The sequence below is a fragment of the Parasteatoda tepidariorum genome, chromosome 2 (assembly GCF_043381705.1).
Source record: "Parasteatoda tepidariorum isolate YZ-2023 chromosome 2, CAS_Ptep_4.0, whole genome shotgun sequence".
Classification (NCBI taxonomy): Eukaryota; Metazoa; Arthropoda; class Arachnida; order Araneae; family Theridiidae; genus Parasteatoda; species Parasteatoda tepidariorum.
In genome coordinates, this window is record NC_092205.1 from 79,461,037 (window position 1) to 79,479,577 (window position 18,541).

Genomic DNA, 18,541 nt, shown 5'->3' on the forward strand with positions numbered 1-18,541 from the left:
GCCACTGGGATCATACATTTTATCAGTTTTTACTTTTCGAATTTTAAGATTTATGCCAACAAGCACATGATCACTTTGCTTTGAAGGATGAAACTGTATTCANCCCTCCGCGGAAAATTAAATTCTTCATAAAACATTTTAACTTGGGCAAAAAAAATTTCAGCGGAAATTAGAGGGAAAAATGGAAAAATCTGGAAAAAAGCGGAAATCCGCGAATCCGCGGAAGGATCTCATCCCTGAAAATATTAAAAAAAATTATGCAAAACGGTCATTGAAAATTTAGGCAAAAAGAGTGTGTATGTTACAGCAAAAAATCTATTACACTGTTTTGTATGTACCCCTTTATTGTATACTTTTTTTATCTATCTTGAATGGCAGTATAGACCAGTGAACAACATCAGAAAATTTCAGAGAGAACATAACAGAAGACTAAAGTCATTACCCCAAAACTCTCTAGTAAGCAAATACCTTCCTATATCTGAGACATTTAGGTGAAGTGTCTTCTAAAGATGCAGATATTCATTAGTTGTCTCAAATCATAAATACAGTGCAGAACCTCTTATCCGGAAATTGGAAAACCAGATAACCGGAATGAAATTCGGAACCGGAAATAAATTTTCTTCCATTAAAAAAATGTTTTTTTCCTGCAAGATTTTGAGCCCATTTTTTCATTTAGAGCGTACGGCGTATCGAGTTGACAAAAGAACTGATTTAGAGGACGGATCAAAAGCCGTTTGTAGACGAATCTCACATAAGCACAAATAGCTTATAAATGTTATTAATGTTAATAATAACATATATAAGCCTGTATATAATTTTTATTTCATAATTTCTTTCCTTATTTAAACTTAAGTGTATTATTATTTATAATTTTTTATTATTTCTAAAACTATTTCAAAATAATTTCTTAGTTTCGTTTTATAAACATTAAAAAAACGGCATTTTGTAGCGATTCAAAAAACCGGAAAAATCAGTTATCCGGAATCGCGATGGTCCCGATCGTTCCGGATTATCAGTTCTCTACTGTACTATTCACTTTTATAAATCAATATAATTTCGAACTAAAACACTTGTGTTCTCTATCAAAATTATTTTGTGCATGAATTCTCTTCGTGCATGAATTCGGACTAGTACATTCTCTTTAAAATAATGAAACTACAAATATTAAAATGATATGAATAAAAATGATTCAGTGAAAGGTGTGAAAAACATGATTGATATTCAAACTAGACAGAATGTGGAATTCTGCTTACCCTTACCCTTGCCTTGTGTAGGTCAACACCATACATGTCAAGTCGTTTAGCGTGATCTAAAAAATTATACTCAGCATCTGCTGGCGTCTGACCTCTGAAAATAAAAATTTTAATGTTAAATGTGTAAATGTGAAAGTAAATGTAAACAAAAATTTTGAAAAATACAAAATTAATACATTTAATTGTAAATAAATATCTTTCAGCAATCATTCATTTGAAGAAAATCATCAATTTGGATTATACAAAAAATCATAATTGATTATTATTTTTCTAAATATATTTTGATTTAACAATTGATTGATTGGATTTAACAATGATAAATAATTTATGGAAATAGTGAATAGATAAATCTGTTATAAAATAGAGACTAAATAATTGATGAAAGTTAATTTTTACTCTAAAAATTACATGGAAAAACTGTAATACTTAACAGCCTTGTTAAATATTTTTTATGTTAACAAGTATTTAATCTAGTAAAAAAGAAATGAAATTTATTTTTCAACTAGTTTTTTATGCAAGTAATTCACAAAAAGTAAGATGTTTTGATTTCCTTCTCTCAAAAAACAAAGAACTTTTACACATCAAATATTTTATTTGTATATATTTTATAACCGTCGTTGAACAGCCGACCCAATTTTTGGGTTTACGACTACAAATGTTCAACTATGTATCCTCGCAATTTTGAACCCAATCCAGAAGACAAGGGAACTGCTGGATCAAGCATTGGGAGAAATTTGCTTTTGTGAAGGACTTTTTGATGGATGGAACTAACCCGCATTTGCGTTACATGAAGAGGAAGACTACAAGAACCTCCCACTGTTAGCCTGACAGCAAGAGGACTCTAACCCATGATCCACCTTCCACCTACCACTGAGGATATTTCACGTCAGCACTGTGGTCGGTGCAAGCTGGATGCGGAATTGGTATTGACCAGCAACCGTCAGATTCAAACCCAGTTCACCTCATTGGAAGGTGAACTCTCTATCTGCTGAGTAATTGAGTCACACATAAAATATTTGAGATTTTTAAACGCATTAAATTATCTCTATAAAACAAGTTTTTATATTTATTGCATAAATTTAGACATAATGTAAATACAGAGGCAAATGAAAAGAAATTAAAATTAATTCCCTTGTAATCTTTTACAGCCTGAAAATGAAAGTGTATTAAAAGAAAACAATTAACACTTCATACAAAAAAACAAACTACTTACTTATGCAGTTTATGAAGTTCAGCAATCTTTTTCTCTATTTCTTCTGTCTGATTTGCCATCAAACGCAATTCTGACAGATAACCATTCTTGTGCTCTTCAGGATTGAAATCACCAATTTCAGCTGAATCAATTCAATTAAAACATATATTTTATATTATACATTCATATATTTTACATATATTCATATATTTTACATATATTTTATATTATTATTCATATATTATAAAATTTATACAATATCCAACATATACTGCTTATTATATGAAAATTGATACAATAACAACAACTACTGTACATCTTGGCCTATAAGTTGACCTCCTATTTTTTTGGTTATAAAATTGTAAGTTTCTGTTAAATCAGATGCATAATTTGATCACTATCAATAGGTTGATTATTTTCCTATAGACGTGAAATTATACTAGAGGCTTGGCAAAATGTGGTTTCATATGTTATTGTAAAATTTTTTAAAAAGTTTAGAATTTTCAATTTTTGCATGAGAGTGAAGACTACTTTTTGTAGGACTCAACAGATGAGGATGCAGTAGAATCCATTGAGAGAAGTATTTGTATGGCGAGACTGTATGCTAATATTATTGAATCAAACATCGATGATGTTCTGGAATCTTTAAGTTTGTATCTGTATGGAATGTTTTAAAAGTTTTTATTGTGTTATAATTTTTGAAATTCTCTTGAATAAATTATCTTAACTTTTCTTATTCTTTATTTTTTTCCTAAACATAATTTCAAATATTGTTTCTAAAAAAAACCTTAATATGGAAAGAAAATATGGCAAGAGAAAATGCAAAATTAATTTAATCATATTAAATTGCAACAGAGTTATTTATATTCATCTCGTTGCTTATAACGAATAGATATTTCTTGATCAAAGAAAATCAGACTCTGTTATCAGTGTATTAGTCAACCCCTTGATTTTCGGAAAATTTTGGATTTTTGAAAGATTGACTTATACAATGGGATGTACAGTATTTATCATTTCAAAACAACTACATTCAGAAATACAGTCAGACCTCGATATAAGGTCACCCCGCATATAAGGTCACTTTTCCAATATCCCGGCTCACTGAACAGGAATTCTTTGTAGCAGATTATCGGATATATGGTCAAGTTTAAAAATCGTAATCGCCTATAAGGTCATTTTTATCTGAGGCGAGGGCAGCTCTTTTCTAACAAAAGCCTATTTAACTTCCTTACAAGGCAATTACCCCTCTTGAGTCCTAGGAAAATGTTGCAGCCAACGAACAAGCTACAATTTCTGAAATTGTTTCACAAGTTGTGGACAGTGAGGACAATGACAGTGATCCTAAGACTGTAGCTGTAACCCAAGTGGAAGCCTTCAATGCAATAAATGTCGTAAAAAATTTTTTTACAAACCATGAGGGAGTTGAGGAATATTTTGAGAAGTTACAAAATCTAGAAAACATTGTTCGAAAAATGAAACCAAAAACGAGACAGATCTGCAAAAATAATTATTTTAAATAAGGTAAATTGAGGAAATTTGTAAACAGCTTTATTTTAAATGAAAAAAAAATTTTTAAATCTAACTTTCTTTAATTCTTTACCAATTCTGTTAAATTTTATTGACTTAAATATTTAATTTATGGAAAATCGTTTTCGTTTGTATCACCATTTTTAAAAAATTCATAATGTGTACTATTTACGTGCTTAGTTACGAGCTGCTAATGAATCGGTTAAAAGGTCACCACGCTTATAAGATCACTTTTGCGATGTCTCTTAGGGTGACCTTAAATCGAGGTCCGACTGTATAATAAATTATTATTGAAAGTAACAGCAAACAACACATAAAAATCTTACAGTTTATAAAAAGTAAATCATATTTAGTGATGAAGCTGATTTTGGGAAAATGATTTTGTAATTGAAATTTTGAGAATCTACAAATAACACTTTTACAACACACACAGAAGTTAACATTCTGGTGTGTAGTGTGTTAGTAAATAATCAAGTGATTGACAATATTAAAAAAAATCCACAATAAAAAGATAATGATCTACAAATAACAGTCAAGATGTTGGAACAATGATCAAGCTGAAATTGGAAGCAAAAAATCAATCATGGCATTGCAAAGTGCATTTTTTCTTCTGTAAGTAACATTTGCTAATTACTGCATTGTTAAATATAATGCCAAATATCATACCAACATATTACACTACAGTAATATATATGTCTCGTATATATTACTGTTAAATTACTGTATTCATATTATCATACACATGTCTATTCACATAGTGTACATATATGATCGACTCATATAGAGTAATTATATGAGAAAACAGATGTATGATAATAAGAACAATGAATAACAAAATACAGCATAAAAATATGTCAATTGTCATAAGGTGCAAAAACAGAAAATTATATAGAGAGAAAGTGTTTTGTTAACTTACACTGAACAGCATAACTAGCTAATAACACAGCTGTAGCAGAAGGAACTATTAGTTTACCATCAACAATATCCTTCTTCAACTGAAGAAAGAAGTGATACCTAAATTGGATACATTAATTCCAGTTAATACATTTGTTTCTTACAAGCATTTTTTACACAAGATTAAAATAATATAAGGTAAAGGGTGCACAGTATATTATAAAATAAGTTTTTAAATAACTTGTACTAGTAATGCTAGAAAATCAGAATTAAGAAAACTGACTTCTAAAAGAATTAATGTAAAACAGAATTTTTAATTTAATAACTTAAAATTGAATATTATTAGAAATTATATTTGAAATGTTTTGCTGGTAAACTTATTTTTTAACTATTGATTAAGTATTTGTTTAACAGAAATGAGAGGTTTACATAAGAATGTTACAGATTACATCAAAACACTTATTTTATTTATTTATTTTTCAATTCTTTTTAAAGATTCAAAATATAGTTTTTACTTAATTTGTTTAGAAAATTTATTTTTAAAAATCATTGCACCAGAAATATTTCAGCAACAAATGTATAATAAAAAAATTACTTAATTAAAATAAGCAAATCTTTATTTGCAATGTAATGTAATGCATATTGCAAGATACTTAAAACAAGGTTTATTATTTGATAAAGTATAAGTTTTAACAACAAAACTTATAGAATATATAATAATATTAGAATAATTTATTTACCAATAAAAAGTATTTAAAAACTAAATCATAAAAATTAAAAACTCTAGAAAGTTATATTTGAATAAGGAATACACTGACAATTCAGTATATAGAATTTCTTGCAAAATATCAAATTATTCAGACTGCCAAACATTCTGCACAGTTAAGTAATTAAGCATTTAACTGAGTGATAATTTTTTCTCTCATTTATTTATGAAATGTTTGATTTATAAGGAATCATAAGCACTAATAAAAAGGAATTGGATTAGCAAATACATATTATTTTATTTACACAAATATATCAAACAATATTTTGTAGCTATATTTGTGGAACTGATTAATTAAAATATCATGCTTACACTTATAAAAAAAACTAATTCTTCAGGAAATACATTCAATTATCTTTAACAATGCATTTTAGTTATAAGTTCAAGAAAATAACTATTAATGTTTATTTGTATTATTTTAGTTTTATTCTCTTAACAGGGATGAGATTAGCCAAAAGGCAAAAAAGCTGAATTTCCACGATAGTAAATTTTACGCAAGCGCAACCCTTTAATAATAAATTCCAGACAGTTTAAGGTAATAAATAATGTGTTGACATACAATTGTGTACTAATCTATTATTATATAAATGATTACATTGATACTTAACATTTAGTGAAAATAAAAATTACCAATTGAAAAAATAAAGCTGGAAATTATATTTTTCCTCAGTTCACATAAGAGACAATTATTACTTGAAAAACTACCTGGTTTAGCAAATTAAAACTACTGAGAATATACATTAATATTTCATTTCTTTTAATAAATACTGTTATGTGATTTATAGCAAATATATCAGTAATATTACTTTTTAAATTATATTGGGAAAAAAAAATTTAACAATGGACCGAATCATTATGTTCATATTATAGTCTAATCTAACTAGAGCCCTCTGAAACATATCAATAACAGTGAAGTAGAAATATATAGTAACTCCTTAACATACAAAAATTGCTATTTTAGTTTGAAAAATTACATGACAATCAGCAACTGTTTAGATAATTGTTTTTTATTTGATAAGAATTTTGCATTTTATAGCATAAATAACAGCAATTATAAATAAAATTTTGATGATGAGTTAATTAACTCTTTTTCCAAAAAAAAAAAATTTGAATTAAATCCCTTTTTAAGTGATTGCTTTTGTTTGCTATATCTTTTATGTTTGCTATATTTAGTCGTTAGTCCATCTTCAAACATCTTGTGACAAATCCTATTTTTTCTTCTTTGCAAGCACAGAATGTAAGTTTTGAATATATTCCCTTCCAGTTTCTCTGATGTTGTAACACTTACATATACTAATAATCGTCGTTAGAAAAACAGTCACCTTTATAGTAACTAATTTTAAAAAAAATTTACTTCTTACAAGAATCGCGATAGTTGATCTTAAAATTGCGTGAATATGAATAACAATTATGGATTTTGAAATCACATGAATATGAAACTAGATATACGATTTTGAAAATGAGAAAATACAAACTGGGATATAGAATTTTTAAAACGCGTAAATACAAATCACGATTCATAATTTTTAGATCGCGTAAATACGAATCATGATGCGTAATTTTTAGATTGCATAAATAAGAATTATGATGCATAACTTTTAGAATGCGTGAATGCGAATCCCAATGCCTTATTTTAAAATCACGTATAAATACGAAAATCAATGTTTGATATTATAAACCGCATGAGCAAATCAAGACATTGAATTTTAAACTTGCGTGAATACGAATCGCTACATAGGTTTTTAAAAAGGCGTAAATACGAATCACAATATCGGATTTTTAAATCTCGTAAATAAGAATCGCAACGTACAATATTCAAATCGCGTGAATAAGAATCGCAACACGCAAATATGAAAAGCTATGTTTGATATAAAAATCGTGTGAATAAGAATCGAGATATTAGCAGATTCCATGCTTGGGACCTCCAAAAGGCTTGTCAGAAGCAGCATCATTTGAACTACAAAAATCGGATCTATCTGGAGGGCGGGTAAGAAATTCGGAAAATCCTATCTGCTGCAAGTAAAATGGGAGAAAATAGCTATAATAAGTAAAAATGAGAAAGAATTGATAGCTATGTAGTTTGAATTTTCTGTTTCTTTTTAAAAATCGGTGAATTTTCTGAAAAAGTGGAATACTTATAAAAAAAAGTGAAATTTTTAGAAAACTCTGAATTTTTGATTAAAAAAAAACTGAAATTCAAGAGATAGAAGTGAAAAAAGAGGAAAAATCTCATCCCTGTCTTAAAAAATAGATCATATTTTATTTTTTTAAGAAAAAAAAGCCCATTAAAAAATAGAATTCATTAATAAAAAATTTATATGTATATGGTATTTTCAATTACTTGGTAAAGTGTTTTAGACATTAAAAAAACTGCAATTATCAAAAGTTCAAGAGAAATTTTTATTTCATCATAAAAATAAATAAATAAAAAATCAATGGAGAAACATATGATCAAAGAGAAACATATGATTATATACCTTGTATACTCTTCATGAAGCTTGCTTGGATCACAGACATAGAATTTCACTCTAAAGTATAATAAATAAGGAGGTCCAGCTGAAAAAAGCAAATACATAAAAAAACAATTAGAAAATTATTAAATAAAAAAGAAAAATATTAAAAAATTACAACACAAAATGCTTAGAATCAATTGAAAATATTTATATAATTTTAGATTATAAAACTAGTATAAGAAACAGGGGGAAAATAACTGGTTTAAAATCAAATGTTACACAAACTTTTGTGGAAAACTAAAAAATTTATGTTGTTCTTCAACATTCAGATTAATGATTTTTAAATTTGTCATTTCTATTAGCATGTATCATATGCATAAACATTGCTATTTTAGAGTACAGACACCATGAAAAATTACTTTATTTAATTTTTAATATAAAATAACTTAGAAATTAACTAAAAAGTTACAATATTTATTTACTTACATTTAATTTGTTTCCTAATAAGTTTGTTAGCATCCATCCACCTCTATAAAAGTAAATAAATAAAAATTACAAAAATAAGTATTAAACAATAATTAGGTAAAAAATTAATAATAAAAAACATACAATAATGATATTAAAAGATTTTTGTTTCAAGAACATTTTTTTTTCCTAACAAAAAAAAGAGCTCCAGGTAGTCTATTTTTTCTCCTTCCCATTTCTCTTTGACAAAAAAAACTTTTTAAGGCAAAAAGTTCAACATTAGAACTCAATTCATGCAATCTTTTTTATACGAGAGTTATGCCAAGAAACATACTCAAGGCATACTTATTTCTCAATTTTCAACTTTATTTTGTTTTAAAAATATATCACTTAAAATTTTCAGAACTCTTAATAATTTTCCCTTATTAATTTTTTAAGACGGAAATTTAAATTATAGGAATAAACTTCAAAACAGCTACATTTGTTACTTTACTACTAATATTTACTATATAATTTACAATTTATAATGTCTATTATCTATATTATCTACCACAAGACACAGTATGCGAAATAAACATTCCTAAATTATTGCTACAATAAAAAATAAAATAAAAATACTTCAATTTCTTTATTTTTCAATTAATAAAATTAATTTATTCTTATTATTCTTAATTTTCAAACCATACTAAGGTTTTTAAAAAAACACACAAAAAAAATAAAATTTACAAAATTTAAATTTTCATCCCTTTTTTCTGTGTTTTCACAATTTTGCAGTATGTCAGAATGTCACTTGTGGTATGAAACGAGGTTCTCGATAAAACAATAGAGAATGGTTATCTAAATGCTTATTTCCAAGTAAAGCTCAATTTTTAAACATTATTTACTTTTAGTTCTTAAATTTAAACAGCTGTACTAACTAGCAATCATCAAATCGGCCTTCAGTACAAAACTAGTTAGTAGTGGCCGCTATAGTATCTGACTGACCGTTTTATTTAATATGAAGAAAGTACTTAGGTTTGGTGGTCTCCTTGAACCTAGGTTGAACCCTTGACAGATGGTTTTGCAGCCACCTTACACCTACTTCACAAAATGAATGAGCCTCACTAACAGCTCATTGCATGATTGCCACACAGTAGTTATTGGATATCTTAGAGCAATTGCAATTGATTTTCTGAATTTAGGATATATTACAGATTTGTCTTTTCACCTTTCGACACTAACTAATAAAATTTCGATTAGACAAGGGACAGGAAGGGGTGTGACAACATTTGTTTGGGTTAAAATAAAAGCATCTGAAACTATTTTTATGTGATTTTTTTCTCGTTAAAATTTGTACTAATCTAATTGTTATTATTAAGCCCACAAATAAAATTAGGTCAGATAGTTAAAGTTTAAAAAAAAATTAAATGTGATTCATAGCATGTGTTTTATTTCTGAACTGCTGGAACATGTTTATGTATTATAATGTGACACGTGACATTTTTTGACAACGGGTAAGAGATTGGAAAATATTGAAGAAGAAAAATCTGACATCATTTATGAACTACCTGTAAAAGAATTTTTTTTTTTACAAAATGTATTACTAACATAAAAATATATTATTTAAATATATATTACCATAGTGTTAGATGAATGGTCAAGCTCTGAAAACTGAAGTCCAAAATAATCTTTTTCTATTAATTCTAAATGCTGAAAAACCATATCCAGCAAAATTTGACCCTTGCTACGTTTCTGCAGCAAAAAGAAAAACAAAACAAGGAAATTTGCATCAATAACAGGTTAAACATGACAAACCACAAAAAAATTACATTAAGCTGCATAATTACATCGATTTCAAAAGTCTGTTGAGAATCGTCTAGAAAGAATACTGTGCAACGTATAGTTTTGACTCGTTTCTCGCGAGCTAGTTCTGAGGCGCGCACGTTGTAGGTGCCACTTGATCCAACGAAAGCTCTCCTGGACATGCTCCGCTACTGGCCACTGAAATTCATGATAATTTACATCAATAAAATCATCAATAACATAAAACCATTTAGCCAGGTAAAATGTCAATAATAAATAAAAATCACATTGAGAAAAATAAAAATAAATTTAAAAAAGGGTTAGAGTAATGAATTGAGCTGTAGGGCAGGATAAATTAGACTTATTCATTACCTATAATTCTGAAATTATTATTAAACAGTAAAAAACTTCACCTGTTTTTTTAAAGCCCAAATTGCATATAAATATTAATATAACTAATACTATATGATTTTAATTTAGTATTTTTTATTAAATATTTTTCAATTCTAGTCAAGTATTTTGCAATAATTAATATAGAAATGTTTCAGAAACTTTAATGACTTTAAGATTACGTATTTAAAAGGCCTAATACATTTGGGTATAGAAAAGCAGATATTTCATTAATTTCTTAACTGTAATTCAAAGCTGAGATTTCCAGTCAAAAATTACAATTTAATTAGTAGTTTTTTTTAACTGTTATATTTTTCTGCCATTTTCTTAATTATTTAACATTGTTCAAATAAAACTACACAACAATATCAAGTTTTGGACAATTTAAGACAGAAAGAATAAAACTACTTATTTAGTACAAATTTATTTTATTGAAATATATTTTAAATGATAATACAGAGCGAAGAAAAGGAACACCCAAAATAACTTTTGATCTAATAATCACATCTTCATGTACTAGGGCTCAATCTAAATGGTTCAAGGAGTTGTCCCAAACATGCTGATTAATTATAGCAGACGATATTTTAAGTTACGAAATTAGACACAAAAACGAACTTTCTTTGAATAAACATGCCTATCATCTATAGATTTGGATTCATGACCCTCAAAATACTGGGAGTAACCGTTAACTGGGAAATGTGGTCACAATAATTTGGTCAGGAGAGCGGTTGAAGGTTTGGACACAATGCAAATTTTACTTCCTGCGAGTTTCATTACAGCTGGAGAATTTTTTAAGCGAATTGAAAAGTTTTCGAACGCAATTACAAAATATGTTTAGTCAAAAATAATTCCATACAAAAAATAATTTTCAATAATTATTTACATATTTTTAATTATTTTATTCAGTAATAATCGTAAAAATCTTGTATTGTTATGTGTACAAATTTTTACATTATTTTAAAGAATGTAATTCTATATGCAGGGGTCTGTCTAGGTTTTTCTGAGAGAATTTAGTGAAAATTTAGAAATAACTTGTGAAAATTAAAAATTAGATTAAAAAATGAACACAAAAATATGGTTAAAATATGGATCTATCGTTTCTTACGAGACACAAAAATAAAATTTTAAGAAAAAGTATTTTTTTCCCAAAGTTGAATTTGTGAGGGTACCGCTAAACGGTAGTAAATTTGGCTTGGACAGACCCCTGACATGGCAAAATTCAAAACTTGAACGAAATTGGTCAGCTAGTTCCTTAAAAAATAAAATTTTAAATATGTTTTTCTTTTTTCTTTTTTTTTTTGCAAACAAAATTTTCTTCCTTCCATTTTATTTCGAATCTGTCATAACCACTAATTAATACTAAAAAAGAATAGAAATTCTTTTTAGAACTNACAATGTACAATACACAAACAGGTCAAATTTGTACACCTTACAATTGACCTGTAACATATGCAGGGGTCTGTCTAGGTTTTTCTGAGAGGTACCCATTTTGTGAAAATTTAGACATAACTTGTGAAAATTAAAAATTATGTTAAAAAATCAACACAAAAATATGGTTAAAATATGGATCTATCGTTTCTTACGAAACACAAAAATAAAATTTTAAGAAAAAGTATTTTATGAAAGTTTTTTCCCAAAGTTGAATTTGTGAGAGTACCGCTAAACGGTAGTAAATTTGGTTTGGACAGACCTCTGATATGGCAAAATTCAAAACTTGAACGAAATTGTTCAGCTAGTTCCTTAAAAAATAAAATTTTAAATATACTAGTTTTTTTTTCTTTCTTTTTTTTTTGCAAACAAAATTTTCTTCTTTCCATTTTATTTTGAATCTGTCATAACCACTAATTAATGCTAAAAAAGAATGGAAATTCTTTTTAGAACTATAAAATAACATAACTAAAATTACAAAATGGGACACTAAAATTAAAAAAAAAAAAAAATAGGCAGAAACTCACCATGGGGATGATAGTGCGACCCCAAGTTGGAGCATCACTTATAATTTTAAGACCTAACAAATTTGCAACGTAAAGGGATTCTCACAACCACGAAGATTATTTTCTTGGAACAGAATTATATAGAACAAGATTTGCTCCCTCATCCTCACCTGACGAACATCGATAGACAGCGGGAACATCAAGATAAAAATTCCTTCATCCATGAAGAAATACATGAAGAAAAACGTGTAAACATTACTGATGGTATCCGACTTCAACGCCAAGAAAGCGTGGCTGTTTTATTTTTTGATTCAGGCTGAAGCTGACGCACGGCGAACGGAACAAGAGAGAAAAACGCCAATAATCGCCAGAAGAAAACGATTAAGTTTTTGAAAAATAGAGATCGCACCTAGCACTTAAAAAAATTATAAGAAATAAATTAAAAGTTGCTAGATTATTTTTGGTATAAAAATGTGCTTTAAATTATTTTTGATCTAATTAATTTAAAACCTAAAAAAATCATACAAAAGATATTTAAGTCTTCAAATTTCTAAAAACAAATGTAATAAAGTGAAAATAATTTCATTGAACATTTTGGCGAAAAAATATTTTATGAATCTTTACTAGAAACCATTTCTTCCCTTTTAATAAATCTAAAATGTCAAATATTTTCAACTGCAATAAATTAAAAAATAAATAAATAAATAAAACATGAAAGCGGGAGGGTAAGATAATTAGCATTTAATTCGTTTACGATTAAAAGAAAAATTATTTGGCAAAATAAATTTAAGACACAATAGCCAACAAATGTGAATTTAGAATTTTTTTTTAAACTCCCTTTATCCAAAACCGCTCAGAAAAAGAAAAAAAAACTACATAATGCTAATGAATGTAAGTTAAATTTTGTTTCAAATGTAAAGGCTTTTTTTTTTAAAGAATACTTTAAAATGCAAGGTTTATCAGCATTCACGCTAATTATTTTTATTTTTTTCATTATTAATTAAACATAAATTTACGTTTATGGGTCCAAAAAAAAAAAATTAAATAATTTGTTCAATGTTATGTTAATAACATATTCATACAAAGGTAAAATGAATAAAAACGTCTCTGAAAATTTCAAAAACATTTCCGACGTTATACAAAATATTCCGTGTATAATATCGATAAAGTCAAATTTTAAATGACTTAATAAAAGCATACAAGATACTTCACTCAATTTTGTATCACCGTTCCAAAAAGATGTAAACAAAACTAATGCTCATACACATAACCTTTAAAAAAAATTTTACTTTTAATAAAAAATATTAATAAAAACTTTTAATTAATGTAATTTGGAAAATATTGAAATATATTAACTAGTAAATGTAAAAAGTTTTATTTTAGTATAAAAAAAAAAATGCTCTAAAGAATTTCTTGCTTTAAAATTTATATGTAAGTTTAACTATAAAGATGTTATTTCCTATTTTGTAAGCATTTGAAACAGTATAAATATCTCAATCTTCCTGTTAACACATATAGAGTGAGTCATTTGGACTTTAAGGGAGATTTGTAAAAGGGGATTTAATGGGGAAATTTGAGCCCCAGCAGTTCATGGATAAGGGGACGCCCCTTCCATTGTTTTGGGTCCCTAGTCATGGAGCACTGCCGGGCGCACGTGTTGGGAGAGAATGTGTGCAGTATAAGTGCCTAAACCCAAAAGTTTCACAAAGCAGCACCGGGCCCCAAATCGCATCGCGGCCAGGATCCCCCACGTAGATGTTGTTATTCCAACTCAGGTTTAATCATTTCATTATTTTTCAACGTTTTGGATCTGACGTCATTTTTTATCGTTTTCTCCAATCGGAGACTAACAGAATTTCAAATAAAATTTTGCTGTCCAAGAAAACTAGCATTCAATCACTTGAATATTTTTCCAATGAGAAAAATAAAATGAAATGTGCATGTAGCATTAATACAAGCGGAATTGGCAATGTTCATTATTTAAAAAAAAAGAAAAAAAGAAATGGATTTGTTTTATTTTATTCGGATTTTTTTTTACTTAAATCTGGTTTTTGATTTTTCTTATATTTATATATCTGATAAAATATATTAACATCACTTAATATTATTTAAAAACAACACTAAAGCTAAACAGTTGATTTTTCTCACTAAAATGTTTTAATTTTTTTTATTTAATTATTACAAACTAATCACTGAATAAATATAAATAAAATCACGGTTATTTTTGTTCTAACAAAACATCCTAACATTTTAAAACAATATTTTGACTTCAATCTGTTTTTTGATTTTTCTTATATTTATATATCTGATAAAATATATTAACAGCACTTAATATTATTTAAAAACAACACTAAAGCTAAACAGTTGAATGTCCTTACTAAAATGTTTCACATTTTTTTTTTAATTATTACAAACTAATCACTGAATAAATATAAATAAAATCACGGTTATTTTTGTGGTAACTAAACATCCTAACATTTTAAAAACGGAGAGGCAGTTAATCAATTAGACATCCAATGAAGAGTAAATTAATATAGACCAAAATACACGAAGGGGAAAAAAAATTATGTATGTTTCTCAGGACAGAATTAAGAGAATTTGCAGACTCTAAGAAAGCAAGAGAATTTGCAGCCCTGGTCGATTATCTCTAGAACTACTGGACCGATTTTAATGAAATTTGATATGCATATGCATTGATACAATACAAAACAAATAACCATTCAACAATTGTAATGCACACGCATGATCGTGCGTAACACTCGTTGGAGTCGGAAGGTATGAAACAGCGGTTGCAGAATAAACAAAAAAAAAAATGGGTTAATAGGGGTATGGTCCCTTCTTACAAAAATACAGGCTTTACGTCGTGATTTCATACTTGATATAAGGCAGTTTATCATTTTCTGTGGCAATTGTCCTGAATTGTTCTGTGGCAATTTCATACCTTCCGACTTCAACGAGTGTTACGCATGATCATGCGTGTGCATTACAATTGGCGAATGGTTATTTGTTTTGTATTGTATCAATGTATGTTCACATCAAATTTCATTAAAATCAGTCCGGTAGTTCTAGAGATAATCGACCAAGTCTGCAAATTTTGTTTGCAGACTTGGAGCCAAATTGCAGAGTATGTATACTACCAGCAACTCTACATAGAGCTAATGGAAAATTATAATTCAACAGCTTAACGTTACACTTATCCACATTTAGTCTCTAATTTTATTTATTTATCGATGTATTTTCAAAATTCAAATTAATAATAAATCATTATTTCCTTGGATAAAACCTTCATTAGGGGCCGTTCAAAAAGTACGTACACAAAAATGGAGAAATTTTAACCCCTCTCCCCCTTCGTACATTACCGTACATAAGGTCTTACTCCCCCCCCCCTAGATTACGTACATTTTATCAGTCTACCTCCCTTTTTCATAAAAATTCAAATAATTCATTCATTTAAATTATTTAAACAATAACAGCCAACTTTATCTTTGAATCAATCAATAAAACAATCTTATCTAATCAACATAATAATTTCTTACAAGCAATACAATTAATCTACAGTATTTTGCCAAGGACATTCCAAATGCTTCTCGAGAGACCCCAATTCAGCGTTACTCTTGTCTGCGACTGATGAAAAATTTAGATTATCTTCATCAACGAGATCATCTTCGATCCACTCTGCATCATCTTCGTTTTCCTGGTTTCGGAGGATAACCAAAAGTACTAGTTTTTGAGAACTGATTTACTCATTCTAACAAGTGGTCGCCGTGTGAAAAAAAAATACAAGAACAAACATACGTATAATACATGTGTAGGAAAAAGTAAAATTTAAATTTGGTGTATGCTTATGATGTACGTACTTTGTATAATAACTCCCCCGTCCCCATCGTACAAAACCATACAAAATAGCAAATCCCCCCCCCTTCTGAATGTACGTACTTTTTGAAAGGCCCCTTACCAATGAAATCAGACTTTAAAAAGAATCACATCTCAAAGAATATTACTTGTAAAAATATTCTCGACTTTTAGTGACTTATATTTTTAAAAAATCAACTAGTTAAAATAATTTATTTTCTTAAAAAAAAAATCACAGTTGATTTAAATCAATGATTTTTTTTAAAAAAGTCAAATAATTTAAATTGCGATCTTAATCACGATTCAAATCAAGGGGTTAAAATCATGCCAACCCTGGATACAAGCAACTTTTTTTTTTCAAGCAACAAAAACAGACATACACTATAATTAATTTTGATCACGAGTACGAAAAGATTTACATAATTGAATATGAAGAGAGATTACACCACAAAGATTAAAATCACGAACATGCAGAAATGGCTTCTATACCTCATTCTATTATTGAGAAATAAAAACTTTAAAATGGAAAATTAGAAATTGAGGGAAAATCGGAGAATTAACGCCTAATTCGCTCATTATAAGTTATTTTTAAGAATTTTTTTTTGAACTAAATTGGCATGAATATAAATTGAAAAATTAGAAAATGAGGGAAAATCAGACAATTAAAGCCATATTTGCTCAAAATAAGTAATTTTTAAGAATTGTTTTTTAGAACAAAATTAGGCATGAACATAAATTTGTTGGTAGTTAAAAGTAGAAAAAAGAAAATCATCATTATTATTATTTTGAGAAAAAATTATGAAACTAAAATTTCTGCTTTCACAGAAAAAAATGAATTTTTAAAAAATGAAATACCAGTATATCCTATCTTTTTATTATTTTTATTTTATTTACTTATCTATTTATTGAAGGTAGAAAAAATTGGTAGATGTGATAGACTAAACGCATTAATCGTTATATAATTCTGTCGATTTTCCATGTGAAGATCAGGGTTGGCATGATTTAAATCACTTGATTTAATCAACTATGATTTATTTATTTTTTTATGAAAATCATTGGCTTAAGCCAATTGATTTTTAAAATAAATCGTTAGCCAAAAATATTTTTGTACATTGTTATTCATAAAAATATTCCGTATCATTCTTTTTAAAGAATGATTTCATTAATAATGAAGGTTTTAGCCAAAGAAATAATGAAGATAAAATATATATAAATTACTATATTTCAAAATAGATTAATAAATAAATTAAATTAAAGAATAAAAGTGAATAAGACTGGGTTGAAATTGTTAAAGTATCTTTTTCCATTAACTGAGAGCAAAATAATTTGTATTATTGTATAATTGGTATTAAATACATTTTAATTATATCCCTTTAGTTTTATGTTTATTTAAATACTTTAAATGGTTTTAAAACACCTTAAACACGTAGTTAATGTTTACCAATATTGAAGAGAGACTTGTTCTGCCCAGAAAAACTTACAATTTTTTTTTTCTTCTTAAATGTATTCTGATCTAAACTAACTTACTTTCAATTGGATATCTTTAACTGACAAACTACTTCCCTGTCTTTTAAATTTTAGGATGTTAAAATTTTGAAGAATAAAAATAATTGACTTAATTTTTTCAATGATTAGTTAGCAATTAATTTTTGCAACATTTTAGCTAGAAATCTGAACAGTTTCAGCTATGTTATTGACTTTAAAATAATATTAAGTATTATTAATTTTAGATGATTTGGCCGGTATAGATAAAAAAAAAATCTGATTTAAATTAAATAAATCTGATTTATAAAATGAAAAAAATCATGGCTTTAGTCAACCCTGATGAAAAGACCTGCATGATATAATAGCAAACGTATACCCACCCGATGGCAATACATTCATAAAATCCCTAAATTAGAATAGTTAGCAAAACCTTAATTATCAAATGACTTCTTCAAATTAGCAAACTCTGAAAAAGATTAAATTTAATAAATATTAAAATAGATTGAGAAAAAAAATATGAGTAAACAATTTGAACCATCGAAGAAGGA

At 27.3% G+C, this 18,541-nt stretch overlaps 1 protein-coding gene across 1 annotated transcript in view; it reads right to left on the reverse strand.

The window, feature by feature from the left end:
* The window catches only part of LOC107443952 (protein tyrosine phosphatase Meg), a 69,301-nt gene that overhangs the window by 41,421 nt on the left and 9,339 nt on the right, over positions 1 to 18,541 (reverse strand). Inside the window, exons 2-8 of the mRNA XM_071176948.1 lie at positions 10,377 to 10,530; positions 10,168 to 10,281; positions 8,572 to 8,614; positions 8,110 to 8,188; positions 4,889 to 4,986; positions 2,467 to 2,587; positions 1,260 to 1,347 (exon numbers count right to left, since the gene is read on the reverse strand). Of these exons, the coding sequence (XP_071033049.1) occupies positions 1,260 to 1,347; positions 2,467 to 2,587; positions 4,889 to 4,986; positions 8,110 to 8,188; positions 8,572 to 8,614; positions 10,168 to 10,281; positions 10,377 to 10,514 (681 nt within the window). The 5' untranslated portion in view covers positions 10,515 to 10,530. The remainder of the gene's footprint in view (positions 1 to 1,259; positions 1,348 to 2,466; positions 2,588 to 4,888; positions 4,987 to 8,109; positions 8,189 to 8,571; positions 8,615 to 10,167; positions 10,282 to 10,376; positions 10,531 to 18,541) is intronic.